This window comes from Toxorhynchites rutilus, chromosome 1 (genome assembly GCF_029784135.1).
Source record: "Toxorhynchites rutilus septentrionalis strain SRP chromosome 1, ASM2978413v1, whole genome shotgun sequence".
NCBI classification, from domain to species: Eukaryota; Metazoa; Arthropoda; class Insecta; order Diptera; family Culicidae; genus Toxorhynchites; species Toxorhynchites rutilus.
In genome coordinates, this window is record NC_073744.1 from 27,082,198 (window position 1) to 27,100,957 (window position 18,760).

General features: G+C 40.7%; 2 protein-coding genes across 2 annotated transcripts; one reads left to right on the forward strand and one right to left on the reverse strand.

The window, feature by feature from the left end:
- Positions 1-1,081: 1,081 nt before the first annotated feature.
- LOC129780054 (uncharacterized) lies at positions 1,082-3,049 on the forward strand. Its single transcript, XM_055787932.1, has one exon. The coding sequence runs from the start codon at positions 1,082-1,084 to the stop codon at positions 3,047-3,049; it is 1,968 nt and encodes a 655-aa protein (XP_055643907.1).
- Positions 3,050-13,637: 10,588 nt separating this feature from the next.
- Positions 13,638-15,749, reverse strand: LOC129777301 (beta-parvin). Its single transcript, XM_055783522.1, has 5 exons — positions 15,582-15,749; positions 14,762-15,123; positions 14,512-14,696; positions 14,094-14,449; positions 13,638-14,038 (listed from the first exon to the last, which is right to left on the reverse strand). Exons 1-5 carry the CDS (start codon positions 15,700-15,702, stop codon positions 13,962-13,964), a joined length of 1,101 nt encoding a protein of 366 aa, XP_055639497.1. The 5' UTR covers positions 15,703-15,749; the 3' UTR covers positions 13,638-13,961.
- Between the last annotated feature and the right edge of the window lie 3,011 nt (positions 15,750-18,760).

Here is an 18,760-nt window from a genome sequence, read left to right on the forward strand (position 1 = left end):
CATCGTACCAGTTACCCTCTACGGTCGTACTGGTAGCATAGATACATTTGCCTTTTTGGATGAGGGCTCGTCTCTTACGATGATAGAGAGCAGTTTGGCGGACAATCTCGAAGTCAATGGCTATGATAAGCCACTATGCTTGAAATGGACGAGCAACGTGACCCGCGAGGAAAAGCAATCCAGGCGAGTTACATTTGAAATATCAGGAATCGGAAAGATGAAGCGTTATTGGTTAAATGATGTCGGAACAATCCAGTCACTAGACCTACCGGTGCAAACGCTACCAATCAATGACATGAAACTGCACTATCAACACCTTCAAGGAATTCCAATCGAAGGGTACCGTGGCGCTGTACCTCGCTTGCTTATTGGAATTGACAATCTCAAATTGACACTGCCTTTGAAGACACGGGAAGGAGAAGAAGGTAATCCAGTGGCCGTGAAAACTCGGCTTGGATGGTGCGTCTATGGCGGTCAAAGGAACGCTAGATTTCCCTCTGTCAACATGCATATCTGCGAATGCAATAGAGATGAATCTATGGATGAAACGATCAAGACGTATTTTTCGATCGAGGAAGTCGGGGCTCGTCCAAGAAACGAGTGTATGTCTAAGGAAGATCAACGGGCGTTAAAGATACTGCAGGAAACCACAGTTTCAGTGGGCGATCGATTCGAGTCAGGCCTCCTGTGGAAATTCGATGCTTTTGAATTTCCAGACAGCTATCCAATGGCCATCAAAAGGCTGCACTGTTTGCAGCGTAGAATGGAAAAGGATCCGACTTTGAAGGAAAATATTTAACGTCAGATACAGGAATACATCGACAAAGGTTATGCTCATCGTGCATCAGTCGGAGAATTAGCGGCTGTCGATCCTCGTAGAATTTGGTTCCTGCCCTTAGGTGCAGTAGTCAACTCAAAAAAGCCTTCGAAAGTTCGCCTTATATGGGACGCCTCAGCGAAAGTCGATGGTGTTTCGTTGAACGGCATGCTATTGAAAGGGCCCGATAAGTTGGCGTCTTTACCAACAGTTATCTTCCATTTTCGGCAACACCAGGTGGCAGTAGTCGGTGACATTAGGGAGATGTTTCACCAGATTTTTATCCGTTGGCTCGACCGGTACTCACAATGTTTCCTATGGTCCCCTGACTCTTCCCACGATCCCGAAATATTTGTGATGGATGTAGCTACGTTCGGCTCAACCAGCTCACCAGCGACTGCACAGTTTGTGAAGAACACAAACGCTCAGAGATTCGCACAAGAATTCACTAGAGCCGTCGAAGGAATTCTGTATAACCACTACGTGGATGACTATCTTGATAGCTTCCCCGACGAAGAAGAAGCCAAACGAGTGGCAACAGCCGTTAGAGAAGTACACAGAAGAGGAGGTTTCGAGATCCGCAACTGGTGCTCCAACAGTCCGGCAGTTCTGAAGCACCTAGGAGAAAATGCGAAAAAGGTTGAGAAAAATCTCAATTTAGAGAATGCTGGTACTCCCGAACGTGTGCTGGGTATGCTGTGGAACAGTGAAGAGGATGTGATCCATTTCGAGACGACCATGCGAGAAAACATCAGGAAAATAATCGAAAATGACACAATACCTACTAAGCGTCAAATCCTACAATGCGTGATGACTCTTTTCGACCCGTTGGGACTTCTTACACCGTATCTTATATTCGGTAGAATTCTTATCCAAGACGTGTGGCGTGCTGGAACGAAGTGGGACGAGTTAGTGGATAATAACATTTTTCAACGCTGGCGGGATTGGGTAAAAATACTGTATGACATAAATAAAGTTCGAATTCCCCGCTGTTACTTTCGTCGTCCAGATAGCTTCAGCTTTGAGAATGTCCAGCTTCATGTCTTTGTTGATGCTAGTCCAACTGCCTATTCCTGCGCATGCTACTTCCATATAATTAACGCTCAAGGAGAGGTTGAGGTATCGTTGGTTGCTGCCAAGGCGAAGGTAGCCCCACTCAAACATATGAGTATTCCTAGACTAGAACTTCAGGCCTGTGTCCTGGGCTCGCGCATGATGAAGCTGGTGGTGGATGGTCACACTTTCTCTATCTCCAAACGGTATTTCTGGACAGATTCGCAAACAGCTCACACTTGGATCAACAAGGATCCTCATATATATCGACCGTTCGTAGCCCATCGGGTTGCAGAGATTCTGGAAACCACGAAACGAGAAGAATGGCGTTGGCTCCGATCTGAACTGAACCCAGCAGACGAAGCAACGAAATGGGGCGTTGGGCCTTACTTCAACAGTGAGAGTACTTGGTTTAGTGGTCCGAAATTTCTCCGGTTTCCAGAGAGCCAATGGCCTCATTCAATACCAGACGATTCAGGGGAAGAAGAGCTACGTTCGTGCTATACACATCAAGAAATACACGCATCGGGTATGATCATAGATGTAAAGCGATTCTCTTCGTGGAGTAGGCTCCAACGCACAATGGCATACGTGCACAGATTTGTAACGAATTCTCACAAGGCGGCTGACGTTCGAGATGTTGGACATCTTACACAGAGCGAATTGCAAAAAGCAGAAATAACATTGTTCAAGATGACACAATGGGAATCGTATCCAGAAGAGATGGCTATGCTGACGGGATCTGGGAACACAGTTGAAAGGACTAGTTCCATTTATCAATTCACCCCTAAGGTCGATAAGCAGGGAGTCCTACGAGTCGATGGACGAATTGGAGCAGCCAAGCGAACTGCCTATGGTGTAAAATTCCCAGTGATACTTCCTCAAAAACATCACGTAACAAATTTGATTTTGGAAGATTTGCATCGAAAGTTTAAACATGGCTATAATGAGACAGTTGTGAACGAAGCTCGCCAACAGTTTTGCATCCCACACTTGCGGCGAGTTGTACGAAATATATCCAACCGCTGCCTGCTATGTAGAATGCGAAAAGCGTGTCCGGTTGTTCCACAAATGGCTCCACTACCCGAAGCACGACTATCACCTTTTGTTCGGCCCTTCACGTACGTTGGAGTGGATTATTTCGGACCAATCTTAGTAAAAAGAGGACGATGTCATTAAAAACGATGGGTAGCTCTCTTTACGTGTCTAACTATACGAGCAATTCACGTGGAGGTTGTTTACAGCCTCACGACGGAGGCCTTCATTATGAGTGTACGTAGGTTCGTCAATCGTCGAGGAGCTCCTATAGAATTACATAGCGACAATGGAACGAACTTCCATGGCGCAGAAAGAATTCTTCGTCAACAGATATATGTTGGGTTATCCGCTACATTCACCAACGCTTCCACGACGTGGAGGTTCATTCCCCCCGGCGCGCCCCACATGGGAGGGTGTTGGGAACGTATGGTACGTTCAGTCAAGTCTGCACTGTCAACGTCTTATGGTGATCTAAAACTAGATGACGAGGCTTTCCAAACGCTGTTAGTGGAGGCTGAGTCGATAGTTAATAGTCGTCCACTAACGTACTTACCGCTACAGTCAACGGAACAGGTAGCTTTAACGCCAAACCATTTCTTGCTCGGCAGTTCATCAGGAGTTACACAGCCTTCGGTCCAACACATCGGCGATGCTAATGAACTGAGACGATCCTGGAGAACTCTGCAAAAGCAACTGGATAGATTTTGGAAGAGATGGGTGAGGGAATATATGCCGACACTCACGAAGCGTACAAAGTGGTTTGGAAAAACGAAAAACATTCAACCTGGAGAGTTGGTGCTAATCATTGACGATAGAAAGCGGAATCAATGGACCCGTGGACGAGTTCTAGAAGTGATTACAGCAGCAGACGGTGCCGTCAGACAAGTTATAGTACAAACCTCAGGAGGAATACTGAGACGTCCATCTTCAAAACTAGCTGTTCTGGAGTTTGTTGAAAGTGATGTAACTTCGAAAGCCGAAGGTTCCATTGGGGGGAGGATGTTGCCGCCGCAAAATACCCCTGGTAACCCGGACGAATTAGGTAGCCCTGCACAACAAAGGCAGCCAACAGCTACAACGGTTTGACATCTCGGCTTATTGTTTTGGACGGCGGTGTTTACTACGGATGCTTAGAATAACCATTGAATGCGACAGAAATTTATATTGGTTAGAAGATACTGAATTAATCAGCGAATATTAAAATATAAGAAATTTCAGCTTAGGCGAATTGGACGAGCAGAGCGAAATCTATTGGATATATTACGTTGTTAGTTGGACTTTAAGTAACTGGAAGGAAACTGAATTGTATGTAGAACATATTCTTTATTCACCTAGTTTCTGACAGATGTTAAACTTTCAGCTTTGAAGCGCTTCATTAATAAAGCTATCAAAATCAGCTATTTTTTTCCGTCCACTACAACAAATACTGAAGCCATTTGTTTTTTTTCGGCGTAAGCCATTTGAATTTCTGAAGAAAGCAACGCAAGACAATCATTCGTCCCCTTGCCCCTGCGGAACCCATATTGTGTATCTGAGAGTAGGCCATTCGTTTCAACCCATCGATCAAGGCGAAACAAGATCATTTTCTCCAACAATTTCCGTATACAAGACAGCATTGCTATTGGGCGGTACGAATTGAAGTCGGACGCGGGTTTTCCGGGTTTTTGAATAGCTATAATTCGCACTTGTCTCCAATTATCTGGAACAACATTATGCTCCAGAAACCGATTGAATAAATTCAACAAGCGATGTTTCGCCACATCAGGGAGGTTTTTTAACAAGTTGAACTTAATTCTATCCGTTCCTGGAGCCGAATTGTTACAAGAAAGGAGAGCAAGAGAGAATTCTACCATCGAAAACTCAGAATCAAGATCGCACCTATCTTGTGGTATATCTCGAACAATTTTTTGCACAGGAACGGAATCGGGACAAACCTTCCGTGCAAAATTAAAAATCCATCGATGTGAATATTCTTCGCTTTCATTCGATGAAGAGCGATTTCTCATGTTTCGAGCCACTTTCCATAATTTTTTCATTGACGTTTCTCGTGACAAACCTCCCACGAAATTTCGCCAATAAGCACGTTTTTTCCCTTTGATCAAGTTTTTAAATTGATTTTCAAGGTCAAAATACGTTTGAAAATTCTCAATGGTTCCACGTTTCCGAAAAGCTTTAAATGCGTTCGATTTATCCTGATAAAGCTTGGAACATTGGCTATCCCACCATGGATTGGGAGGCCTTTGACAAAAAGTGGAACCTGGGATGGGTTTCGTTTGAGCGCGAACCGCGCTGTCATATATCAAACGAGAAAGGAAGTTATACTCCTCCAATGGAGGCAAACCATCTCTGGAATTGATGGCTAGAGCAATTGCGTCCGCATATTTTTTCCAGTCAATGTGTCTTGTGAGGTCATATGCCATGTTTATAGATTCAGAAGAATTCGAACCAATGGTGATGGAAATTTTGATTGGCAAGTGATCACTACCGTTGGGGTCCTGGATTACATTCCACTTGCAATCTAACGATAATGAATTCGAGCAAAGCGAGAGGTCAAGAGCACTTGGGTTAGCAGGAGGTTTAGGAACACGTGTTGTTTCCCCAGTATTCAAAACGGTCATATTGAAGCTGTTACAAAGGTCATATATCATCGATGAACGATTGTCGTCGTACTGTTCCCCCCAGGCAGTTCCGTGAGAGTTGAAGTCTCCCAAGATCAATCGTGGCTCAGGAAGGAGTGAGCACATGTCAACAAGTTGCTTGCGGCTAACCGCAGCTCTCGGAGGCCAATACAAGCTGACAATACAAAGGTCTTTGCCTCTGATGTTTGCATGACAAGCAACAGCTTCGATCCCCCCAATAGGTGGAAGGTCAATTTTAAAAAATTAGTGGCACTTATTGATCCCCAATAGCACCCCTCCGTATCTGTCAACACGGTCCAAGCGTATAATATTAAAATCGTGGAAAGAGATATCATCTCGCGAAGAAAGCCAAGTTTCGGACAGAGCAAAAACGTCACAATTGAAGTTATGAATTAAAAATTTGAATGTATCCAATTTAGGGATAAGACTACGACAATTCCACTGTAAAACAGTGATATCTCCGACCTCTCTATTTGAATTAGACATCAAGAGAGATAATCATTGCAAGGAGGGGCCATGTTTGCATCAATTGTTGCAAAATTGTCTTTAATACTGGAAGCATTGAAATGACAATGGTTCTGATGGAGTCGGAAACATTAAAACACTTGAAGATTTGGTCCAAAAGGTCAGACAACTTTATAAATCCCGATTGGGGAGTTGAGCTGGACGGAAAAATAGGGACATTTGGGGTTTTTGATGTCCCCTCGAGTGCTGGGTCGTTCGAAGGTGAACTATTCCCACGGAAGCCAGGAGGAACCTGATTTTGCTTGTCCGCTGCACTCGATTTTTTAGGCATGCTAACAGGAGGTATAACCGGAGGGGCTTGTCCTTGAACTTTGGGAGTGGTCGCATTTTTGCGCCGGGGATTCCCTTGGAAAATGAACGGTGTGCCCCCGTTAGCTGTGTCCGCTTCCATTTCGTCAACGGGCAACGTGGCGAAGACATTTTGTGTGATGATTGGTTGTTGTTGTTGGGCCAGTGGAGAAGCGCCCTTTAAAATATCCGCAAAAGTGCGTTTCGAGCGTTCCTTCAAAGAGCGCTTCTGTTTCTCCCAGCGACTCTTGTAAGTTTCACAAACTGAGAGCTCGTGTGGGGATCCCCCGCAATATGGACATTTATGCTCAGTCGCACTGCAGGATTTCCCCTCATGTTGCTCTCCGCAAGTGGCACAGCGCTCCTTGTTGGCACAATAATCTGAAGTGTGACCAACTGACTTGCATTTTTGGCAAGTCATGGGCTTTGGCACGAAGAGTCGCACAGGCAGTCTTAATTTGCCCACCATGACGTAGTCAGGGAGAGCGGAACCAGCAAAAGTTACTCGAAACGAGTCTGACGGCGTGAATTTAGTTTTTCCCTTTTCTTGGGATACTTTCCCTAGTTGGCGGCTGTCCAAAATTTTAACGCTCACCAACGGGAGTCTTTTAAATTTACCAACTCCTTCCTTTATCATTTCACACGTCAGACCCGATTCAGTTATCACCCCCGAGATTTCTACGTTATGGGACGGCACGTAGACACGATACTCTCGGGAGAATCTCTCGTCGATCACAACTGCATTTGCGTGTTTCCGATCACTCACGACAACACGCAGTTTGTTCGGTCTAACCTTAGAGATTTCGACCACGGAGGAATAATATCTTGCCAGATCTTTCGAAACCTGAATGACATTGATGGATTTTCCGTTCGGTTTGGGCCGGAAAAAAACAACCCATGGGCCAGCTCCAGGTGAATCTTCTGGATAGACCTTGACACGAGGAGAGGAAGCAACTGAGGGGGAGGTCGAGGTCGATTGTTGAGCGGGAGCGGGATCAGTAGGGCTGGGAGGCAAGTTCGGGAGTTGAGCGGAAACGGGAGCGGGAGAATGAGGGGGTGAAGAGGAAAGGTTTGCAAATTTTCTTGAGGGAGGCTTGTTGAGGTGAGTTAACTCTTCCTGTGAAGAGACATCTTCTGAGGGGGGAACGCGTTTAAGCGACATCCCAGCACCCGTAGCTGGGGAGGGGGATACAGTGGATTCGATATCCACCACGCGGTGATGATGTCGAAGACGGTGCTACGGCGATAACACACCAGCACACAGCGCTCGCGTGCAGGGTTTCTTCCTCTCGCTTGTTGTGTCTGCTTCAATGAATTCACAGGGAATCCCGTTAGTGTCCAACACTCACTTCACCAGCCACGAAAATAACGGTATCACTTCAACGATGGACGATAACGATATAAAACCGTCCGGCGGCTTCGAGCTTAGGAAGACGAATGATGTAGCGCACTTTATCCGGCATAGAAATCTCAACAAAGTAGAGGGAGTGTGAGTAAGACGGACATATTAAGAAGAACTTCAATTGTATCTTTGGAAACTCATGTTTGCCTAAAGTTAATGCAGTTTCTTACAATTCAATATACTGTTTAGGGGAAAAGGGGGAATTTGGACCACCTATGCAAATCGCCTAATATTTCCAAACCAATACGGTCTAAATAAAAAATGTCACATTGTATACTGAGCTACACTTGTTTTCTCTCAATAAATAATGTTTAATCATTATATAAAGCTTCAATCTACCAAATATATCATAAAATAAAAAAAGAGATGATTTTTGGACATTAAAATTTGATGCGGGGTGATTTGGACCGTCTGTGGGGTGATTTGGTCCAGTGTGTGTTTCATAGAAAAAAACATACTTATGTTTATGTAATGTATTTTGGGATAATGGTACAATCAGTAACAATGTTTTGGATTCGATACCAGGTGTCTTGGCCAGATTCCAGACCAGAAAAGTTGGATTGACATCATCTCGAATTCTGCATGAATCTTTTCACTGTTGGTCGAGCATTTTCAAACACGTTTGATGCTTGGTCAAAGAAAATCCGTTCTCGATGGCCTGCGTTGCTCGTTCAAGCTCCTCCTTCTTCCAACGTTGTCTGCCCATCCTCTTTTTGTAATTTAGCGGCATCTGGAATCAATTAGACCAAAGAAAAGTCTCAAACCTATAGGACCAATTCACCCCACAGAAACGTGCCCATGTCACCCCACATAAAGGGGTGGTCCAAATCACCCCATATGACCAAATCACCGCGTGTTACCCTACTGTATATACTGTACCGCTGAACGGAGCATTACGCCGAAAAGTGTGCATATCGCGCTGGTGTGATCGATGTGCAGTATCACCCTGATGTCATATATAGGCGTTGCTCGTAGTGAAAGGGTTAAATGATGAAAAAATCAAATTAATCCACCTAGCAGTGATATTGTGCTCTTCACCAGTATAAACGGACTTACCCTCAACTATTTTGCTTTTGGTACCAGTCAGCTTCTATACAGTCCTCCTTTGGTGATTTTATTTCCGTTTATAGACGCAGGACATTCCTTGGAAATAGAATAAACAGACTTTTCACAGTCCATCTCACTCCCACTGGCAACAGGACGTTTCAGCTTGGGACTAGCAAATCATTCTCGTTGTGCAATTTTTGGTGATTCGAGCTTTAAATGGTAAATAACGACGCCGGCCACGTCCTTACAGTCACCAGAGGAAGGGAAGTAATGTTAGTATGATATTCGCCGCCCGAAGGCCAGAAGGGTCGCCTCTATAGCGTGGTTCCCTAGCGTTTATCATGGAAGGGATAGTTGTTAGTAGGGAGGGTTAAGAATTAGGATTCACTGCGGTAAGTGATGTGATTATGTTAAAACGGACCCTGACGCCGGAGATTATTAATATTAGGTTACCTAAAAAGGTTATCGAAAGAATTCCTCTATGATGGCTCGAATTGACGATATATTATGAGATCGTTCGCGCCTAGTGCTCTATTGTAATCCCTGAAGGTTCTGAATGGGCTACCTGAGGAGGTAACCGAAAGAACTTCTCTACAATGACTCGAATCGCGTATCGACGACTTATTATATGATTTTCGCGCATAGTACTCTCTTGTATTCCGAAGTTGCTACACCGGAGATTATTATTAAGCTACCTTAGAAGGTCACCGAAAGAAGTTCTTTACAATGAATCAAATCGGCGATATATTCTATGATTTTTCACGCCAAGTACTCTATTTTATTCTCAAATCGCGATGTCGGAGATTATCGATGGGCTACCTGAGAAGGTAACCGAAATAACTTCTCAACCATAGTTCGAATCGGTGCTATGTCATTTGGTACAAAATATTTTGAATATATTTATTGTTTTGATGCATTAACACACACACACTTTCGCGAAGTTTTTTACTAATTATTTATTCTAAAAAACAATAGAACAATCTGTATTCTAAGCATTGCAAAGTTGAGTGTACACCTTAAATTTCTCCAAATAAATTAATCTTTTTAGTAAGATCTTTGCAAATTAGCGTACTTGTTTTCGTCAGCGTGTGATGTCTACACCAAAACAAAGTTTTTGTTTTTCGTTGATGTTGGAAAAAGTTTCCATCAAAATGGCAATACGAGGAAACAAATAGATATTGTTACACTTACGACGATAATGAGCCCTATTAAATAAATCGAATCGAGAAGTCGATACAATCTTTATCAGTATCACACCGAGAAAAATTTCATCTATATATATAAATGGATTTCTATCTGTCTGATTCTTATGGACTCGGAAACTACTGAACCGATCAACATGAAAATTGGTATGTAGGTGTTTTTAGCCCCGGGGAAGGTTTTCGTGATAGTTTGAGACCCCTCCCCCCATCTCTAAGGGGGTGCTGCCATACAAATTAAATACAAATTTCTACATTACTCGAGCATCAATCAAGCAAATGAAACCAAATGAGGCATATTGAGGTTTTAGGGTGCAATAAATGTTTCTATGATGGTTGGTCTCTCCACCCCCCTCTCTAAGGGGGGCTGTCATACACATGAAACACAGATTTCTGAATTACTCGAGCATTAATCAAGCAAACGAAACCAAATTTGGTATGTTGAGGTTTTAGGATGCAAGAAATATTTCTATGGTGATTAGACACTCCTCCCGCTCTCTAAGGGTGGGGTGTCATACAAATGAAACACAAATTTCTGCATAACTCGAAAGCTACTGGAGCACAATTTGGGATGTTAGGGTTTTTGGGTATGAGGAATGTTTCTAAAATGGTATGACAGCCCTCTCTCCTCTAGAATGGAGAGGGGGTCCCATAAAAATATTACACATATTTGAACCAAAAATATTCCAGTCAAACATGACAATTGAAATTTTTCAGAAAACTCTGAAGGAGAAAGGGAAGAAGACCTAAGGAGTTCTGGAACATGGTAATCGAGATGCCTTAATTGCATGATCTATATATATATATATATATATATATATATATATATATATATATATATATATATATATATATATATATATATATAAAAGAGAGAATTTTTCCCACGTACGTATAACTCATCATCACGGGAGAACGGTTGATCAGATCTACGACGTCCATATGTTTTGCGAGTTTGTCTTCGCCCAAATAATAATGATAGAGTACATTGGAAAATATTTGAGATGATTGGAAAAATTCGATAGAATTGACTATGCATATCTTTATATATAAGATGGATATTTAGAATAAAAAGGTAAAATTCGAAAATAAGAGGTACGCACATGTATGTTTCGCTGGGAAAATCATCACTTAGATCAATTTGACAGATCTGAACGATAACATACAAATTCTTTTGAAGTATATTCGTTTTTTACCAACCAAAATATTCTCTACAAATACATTATATGGCAGAACAACGTTTGCCGGGTCAGCTAGTATAGATATATAAATCTGATACAAATAGTGTGCAACCATGATGTTTACAATATTTTTATGTGTTTCTAGCTAACCCGACAAACTCCGTCCCGCCCAAAATTTATTTTTCGTTATCACATTCACGTTTTTTCACTAAGCGCACGTACATGGGTCCAATCGCAGAACTGTTCATTGATTGATCTTCTAGTCTACCCGTTGAAATTACCTCTTACTATAAATTTCCTAGTACTTCTACCAATACTCTTAAATATTTTTTTTAGATACAATTCTCGAAGATTTTTCAACCACTTGCAAATAACATGTTTCTCCGGTACATGGAATAAATGTTTGATACAGAAAATATGATAGAATAAAGACAGTCCTAAATCGGACAATTCCTTTCTCGAATTTTGCTATTATCAACACATTTGGTGATCCATTTTTATATATAGATAGAGGAAGATATAGAAGTGCGTTTTATCACATTAAAATCCATTCCCACTTTCGAACGAAAATCAAGTTCGTTAGCGCAAACATCAAATGGGATAACAACGTGTGTCTCTATGTAATTGTAGAAAATACGAGGTATGGCTATTACATAACGAGACTAGTTACGAAAAAGGGTTATATTTTAAAAAGGTACAACGATATGCTCCCCTTCAATATACTCCCCTTGGCTCCTCACACACTTTTCCATACGTTTTTCTACCTCTTCTACGGACTGAAATTGGGTCCCTTTCAACACGGATTTGATCTTGGGGAATAGAAAAAAGTTGTATGGGGCTAGATCTGGCGAGTACGGGGCATGTTCGAGCACTGGAATGCCCTTATCGGCTAAAAATTGCTTCACCGACAACGCGTTATGGGCAGGTGCGTTGTTGTTCGTGTTTTTCATCATACATGATTTTCGACGCGCACTACAAACCACGTTCCATTCAAACCACTGCTGCTCGCAAACTACTACAATGACAAAAACATGTTTTCGTACGTTTGTAGCAAACACTTCAAGCTACCGAACGCACTATTCGTTTTCCCCCCCACCCCTCTAGGGCGCCCTCCTGGCGCGCAGTCTCGTTATTTAATAGCCATACCTTATATGCGAACTTGAATTTTGCTAATTTTCCCATTTTCCTTCAGAGTTTTCCGAAACTTTTCAATTGTCATGTTTGGTTGAAATATGTATATTATTTATGTGTATTATTTTCGACGTCTCCATTTCAGAGGAGAGAGGTGTCATACCATCATAGAAACATTTCTCGTATCCAAAAACCCTCACATCCCAAATTTGGCTCCATTTACTTGTTTAGTTCTCGAGTTATGTAGAAATTTGTGTTTCGTTTGTATGGTAGTCTCACCTTAGAGAGGAGGGAGGAGTGTCAAACCGCCATAAAAACGTTTCAAGCCACCTCAAACCTTCACATGCCAGATTTGGCTCCATTTGATTGATTAGTTTTCGAGTTATGCAGAAATTTATGCTTCATTTGTATGGCAACCCCCGCCTTAGAGAGGGGGGGGGGGAGGAATGTTCAACCACCATAGAAACATTTATTGTATCCTAAAAACCTCCACATGTCAAATTTGGTTTCGTTTGCTTGATTGATTCTCGAGTAATCCAACCATTCTTTGTGTGGACACCGACTGGACAACATCGTTGCTGGACGAGCTGGATGGCGAAGGATCGAGTGCCTTTCTCAAGGCAAGAGGGCGGAGGTGGTAGCGCTGGAGTAGAGTAATAGAGTAGAGTAGAGTTTTCAAAGGGCCTTTCTCAAGGCTAGAGACGAATGAACTGCAAAAGTTTAAAGTCTCTATAATTCAAGACCTTCCTTCCTTCCTTCGAGTAATGCAGAAATTTATGTTTCATTTGTATGGCAGCCCCCCTTAGAGCGGGGAAGGGGTCTCAAACTATCACAAGAAATTCCCCCGGCCCCAAAAGCCCCTACATACCAATTTTCATGTCGGTCGCTTCAGTATTTTCCGAGTCCATAAGAATCAGACAGACAGACAGAAATCCATTTTAAGCGGTTTTATTATATAGGAGATAGAAGAAGAAGATAATCCAGAAAAGGTCTGGATACGTACCAAATAATCATCTGATGATTGATGAAAAATTTGCTCAAATGAGGGGTGCGTTGACGCCAATAAAATGTGGACTTTATAAACATTTACTACATGTGAATCCGTAAGACAATTTGAATAGTGAGAGTAGCGGCAATCAGTGCTTGGACAATGGAAAATATTCATCGCTATGCCGGACCTCCTTTATCCACGTTCGACTATTTGTCCTTCTATTCTGTCCTATCTATTCCTTCTATTTCTTATTTTTACAGTCGTTTCTATGAGACAATAGAAAAGGTGTTTATTTTCAGAATAACTGTCACGAAAAATATAGCTTGTTAATTATTCGCTTTTATGTTTTATTAGGTAAATAATTTTATAAGTTATCTTTTCATAAACAATTGCCTTACTAACAATAAGTGCACTATAAATAAATCTCATTCCATCTAAAAGGGGAAAACAAGTTAAAAGATGCTCTCGCTTCATTGTTACAAAACTTTGTTATTCACTAGTGATTTTGTTAAGACACTTGGTTTAATACTATGAAGTTAGTTCCTATTGTGCATTCCCATGAAATTGTCACTTTCAGAATATATGATGTCAGTATTCCATTCGAACCGGGTACCGCGGTTTAAGCTACCATATAGCATCTCCATTTGCGTTCAAGAAATGTTGCGATACTTTGTAAACAGAGTATACAGAACACGCAGAGTGGACTTCAGATCCATGTTGACGATGTCTGTGTGTGTAAAAAGATTTATCATAACAGTAAACCTACAGACACACCAAATTACCTTCTGGTCTCGCCTTCGGTTTCAAACCCTGGTCCAACATCAGTTCGAACGCAAACCCTACATTGTGCACCATCTGGTCGGCATCCTTTGGCGTAAGATGAAACTCGTGCAGTGGCACGAAGAATCCACCCAGCAAACCCATCAACAGACAAAGAAATACCCCATCCTTGAAGTCGGCACTCAAATCGGCCGCCTCGAAGTTCAGCTTATTCAGATGCTTGTTGACGAAGGTGATTAGTGATTTTTTCACTACCGCCAACTTTTCCGGAGCGTGGTCAAAAAGCGTGTCGAATGCGTCCCGTTCGCAGCGCATTCCCACATCATCGTACTGTTGGGTGATCTGTTCCTGGAACTGCCTGTGGATTAAATGAATGTTTTATAAAAAAAGGTCCTATTCTTGCACCTCGAAGACCATTACTTGCTCGTTAATTTCCCGTTGATTTTCTGAGCCATAACAACCGTAACGTAGACATTCTCAGGAAGCCGAATTGGAGCGCGGTAGTGGCGTACCAGCGCTACCAACAAATGCAAAATCGAGACAATATTTTTCGTGTGTATGCTTTCGACCGACCATTTAGGAATAGTATGATGGAATCCAAGCGTCTGAAAGCGAAACAGCAATGTTGCATTAGTACTTCCTGTGAGAGATAGAAAATAAACCAAGTTACATGATTGACCGCATTCAACACAACGGTTAACTTCTGCCGTTGCCCCTCGGCTGATTGTGTGACCTCCGCTACGTTCAGCTTATTTCCGGTCAGCTTCTCGAATAGTTTCTGCAGCACTTGTCCATCGTACAGATCTTCCTCGATGTCGGTGACGATAATCCGTTCCTCGACCAGCTCATCATTAATCCAATCGATAAGCACCTGGAGCAGTTCCCGGACGTGCGGATGCTGTAAGGATGCCGGCGGTATGATCGAACGGGACTCGTTGTCCTCAAGATTATAGTCCTCTGGTGGAATGATGGGAGCATTTGGACTACCTGGCGAGTCGATCGCTATTTTGCCCTCCTCCTGAACTTCTTGGACTAGAGAAATTGAAAAAAAAATGGAACAATGGCAAATCGTCTCACAAATGAATAGAACAAACAAAATTTGTCATCCTTCCGATCGATACAGTTGTTTATATTTACATCTGGCGAAAGATTAATGATGTCATCACCGAATGAATCCATTCATACCATTCGCACGCCTCCATATCAATGATTCACCCACACAGCCATCACAAGGGAAACCCAAATCTTAATAGCCACACCAACTGTTAGGGATTATCCTAATTCTTCGCCGTTTATTTGGAATATCAGCATTATGCAACCATGTACTTTGGAACGGAACCAAATTCTTGAGAGTAAACTGAGCGTAAAAAATAAAATGTTTTTCACATGCCCATAAACGGCATAAATTCTTTCGCCATCCATCCATCCATTGGATTGGGTTCATAAAACGTCTCAAATATGACCGTTTCAGAACTTATTTCACTACATACCTTCTTTAATACGTTTCTTTCTGCCAAGGGTTCCAATTTTGTCCCAGAAACTTTCTTCCTTGTCGAAATTTTTGCCAGAATTTGGCGTCCGAGGAGATTTCGGTCGAGTCAGAGTGCTCATTTTTATGATTTATAACATCGTTGTTATTGCTGCCATATGACATCACGCAACAGGGCTGCATCGCAAGCTTACTGGTAGTGATCCCCGATAATCGTTCGATTAATCGAATACTTCCTACACTGAGAGAAATAATTAGTAAATATAACGAATTTTTTGGTAAATACTACCAATCTAAGTGGTGCGGACTCAATCCACTTCATTCTCAAGCAAATTCTTGCATGTTTTCAAGCGATTTCTTGCAATAAATTCTCAGACCACCAGAGATGCCAGATTTACAAATATGTTTGTAAATTTACAGACATATCTGTAAAACATTCATCACATCAAAAATATTTGACTCACCATATGACATTTTTCCATAGTTTTAATACAGAAAATTTATTATATTTAGTATATATCAATACACATGACGTTAGACCAGCGATACTCAACCTGCGGCCCGGCAGTCCTTCTTGTTGGCCCATCTGGTGTGTATGATGTTTGGAACTCATACACATAAGTACTCTCGCCTTGACATCACTGCAGACGAAAAAGAGGATACGGTTATTCACAATTAATGAACAATTCTCGCGTAACTTTTGAAAAGGTCCAATGTAACATTTCCGCCAACTCGAGAAAAACGTAGTTGAAGACCCGAACATTATTTCGCGAATTGTCTTAAAAGCTATCAATCTTTATCACTGTTTTCACCACTAGCTGTCAAGAATAACTTCGTAAAACCAATTGTAACTATTGTTCCGTGATTTGAGATTAAGGTTGAAGCCTCGGAGCGAAAAATGTTACATTGGACGTTTTGACTGCCCGCGTTTGCACATTGGACATATTACGTTGCACTATAAAAATTTGAAACTAACTAATAAACAACAATCCAAATATCAGCATTTCGTTCTAAAGACTGATTACTATTGTTATCACTCGTTGAATTGCACTGAAATCGATAACAACACCTGTAAGAAACAAATTCCAAAACGACCGAAGAACGACTGCGAGTTGTTTTGACTGCTTTGTTACTTCGGACGTTTCGGCCGTCGGAGGAAAGTGGCGTCCGAAGTAACAGCCGGGTGCTTAAAATTCGAATCTGTACATTGGATATTTTTTGTATCGGCGACAAAAAGATGAAGAAGATAGATACGTGAACGATTGTTTTTGTAATACATTCAATGATTGAAAACTAATAGCGTGCATCCATTAACACGATTTGTTTACATTTGTTACATAGGACCTTTTCAAAAGTTACGCGAGAATTGCATTCTCTGCAGGTAAGGAAAAATCTTGAACGAAAATTGTCTCTGATAATTATTTTCTGTTCTAGACAAGATTGTTTTGCTGAAATGCAAGGAGATTTATTGAAAAATAGTTAAGTTAGGGTCAGGACTATGCAACCTATGTATTTAAACAACATCGAATAAAAATTTTCATTCTATTTTCAACAACTTACATTTGCCTTCGGGTCTGCTTATGACGAAATATGGGTTACTGTTCGATATTGTTACGACAGACATGGTTCATGGCCGTGTGGTGGTCTAAAACTTGTATAGCCTTGCATGGCGGATGGAAAATATACACTGCATTTTTTTAAAAATAAAAACGACAAGACCGCAAGCCTTGGTGGATGTCCAATATATCAACGGAGAAATACTGTGTTTTATAAAAATTAACAACGCGTATGTTTGTGTATGTATGTGTATGTATGTATGTGTAGATCGTTGAAACATTTAAACACACTTACAGCACATAAGTTATTAAGTGGTCCGAAAAATCATTTTTTTCCACTTTTTCCCAAAAATGACAAATGAAAATTAATAACATTTGAATCACTGAATCGATTTAGATGATCGACATATAAAATTGACCTAGCCTTTTATAAAAAAATATTTAACTTGCGAAATACATAATTATATTTTAGTAATTATTGATTGTAGTCGTTTTTTATTTTTTTTATGACTTTGGACTAGAGGGCGCTATATATTTTTATATTTTTTCTTGAAAGCTGAGGATTCTTTACACAATTATCTCGATATCAGGGTTGCTATTTTTTCATTTTTTAGATATGATTTAAAAAAAAATCATTTTTCCCCATTTGTCCAAAAATAACTTTCTGCAAAAAATCATAACATTTGAACTACTGAACCGATTTAGATGATCGATATATTAAATTGAAGCCAATAAGCAAAACTCACACTTGCGGGAAGATTGGATTCTAGTAGCATAGGTCTAGTTTAGTCACATATGAATATTGATCGAAGACTTAAAACATGTTAAATTTACAAAATTCTAACTTAAAAACGATAATTATAGCATCTCTGATATCGAGATATGTTAAGTAAATACTCCTCAGCTTTCCATAAAAAATATAAAAAAATATAGCGCTCCTATCTTTAACCGAGAAAACTATGAAAAACTAACTCAATCCATAATTACAAAAACAAAATTCAATTTTTTTCGCAAAAGTAATATTTTTTTAAAAAATATATCTCGTAAGCTTCAATTTGATATGTCGATGATATGAATCGGTCCAATAGTTCGAAAGTTATGACTTTTTGTAGTGGGAAAAATGGGGAAAAATTGTTTTTCGAACCATCGATTAGTTTTGCAAAATCATATTTCAAAAACGAAAAAAATTGCATCTCTGATATCGAGATATTTTATGCAAAAGTTCTCAGCTTTCAATCCATATTAAAAATAGGATCCATATTATATGCAAGTTAAATATTTCTCAATTAAAGCTCATTGGCTTAAATTTGATATGTCGATCATCTAAATCGGTTGAAAGTTATAAATTTTTGAAAAAAGTCATTTTGGGAAAAAGTGGAAAAATGATTTTTGGGATCACCCTAAAATGGAAATGGGCACCCTAATGACAAATTAAAAAAATACGAGTTTAATGTTTTGCGATAAAGAACAAAATTACCACTTTTGACGAAGAGCTGAGAACCACTATATTAGTTTGGCATGGAATGGCTGTATATATATATATATATATATATATATACAGAATACAATCTTACGTGCATCGTGATGTACAAAGTATTAATGAATAAGTGAAAATTAACGTTAA

Coding starts and splice junctions, on each gene's coding strand:
- LOC129780054 (XM_055787932.1), top strand. CDS start 1,082: ATGTTTCACCAGATTTTTATCCGTTGGCTCGACCGGTACTCACAATGT.
- LOC129777301 (XM_055783522.1), bottom strand. CDS start 15,702: ATGAGCACTCTGACTCGACCGAAATCTCCTCGGACGCCAAATTCTGGC. Junction 15,124..15,581: donor AAAGAAACGTATTAAAGAAG/GTATGTAGTGAA, acceptor CAATTTCTCTAG/TCCAAGAAGTTCAGGAGGAG. Junction 14,697..14,761: donor TGTTGAATGCGGTCAATCAT/GTAACTTGGTTT, acceptor TTTCGCTTTCAG/ACGCTTGGATTCCATCATAC.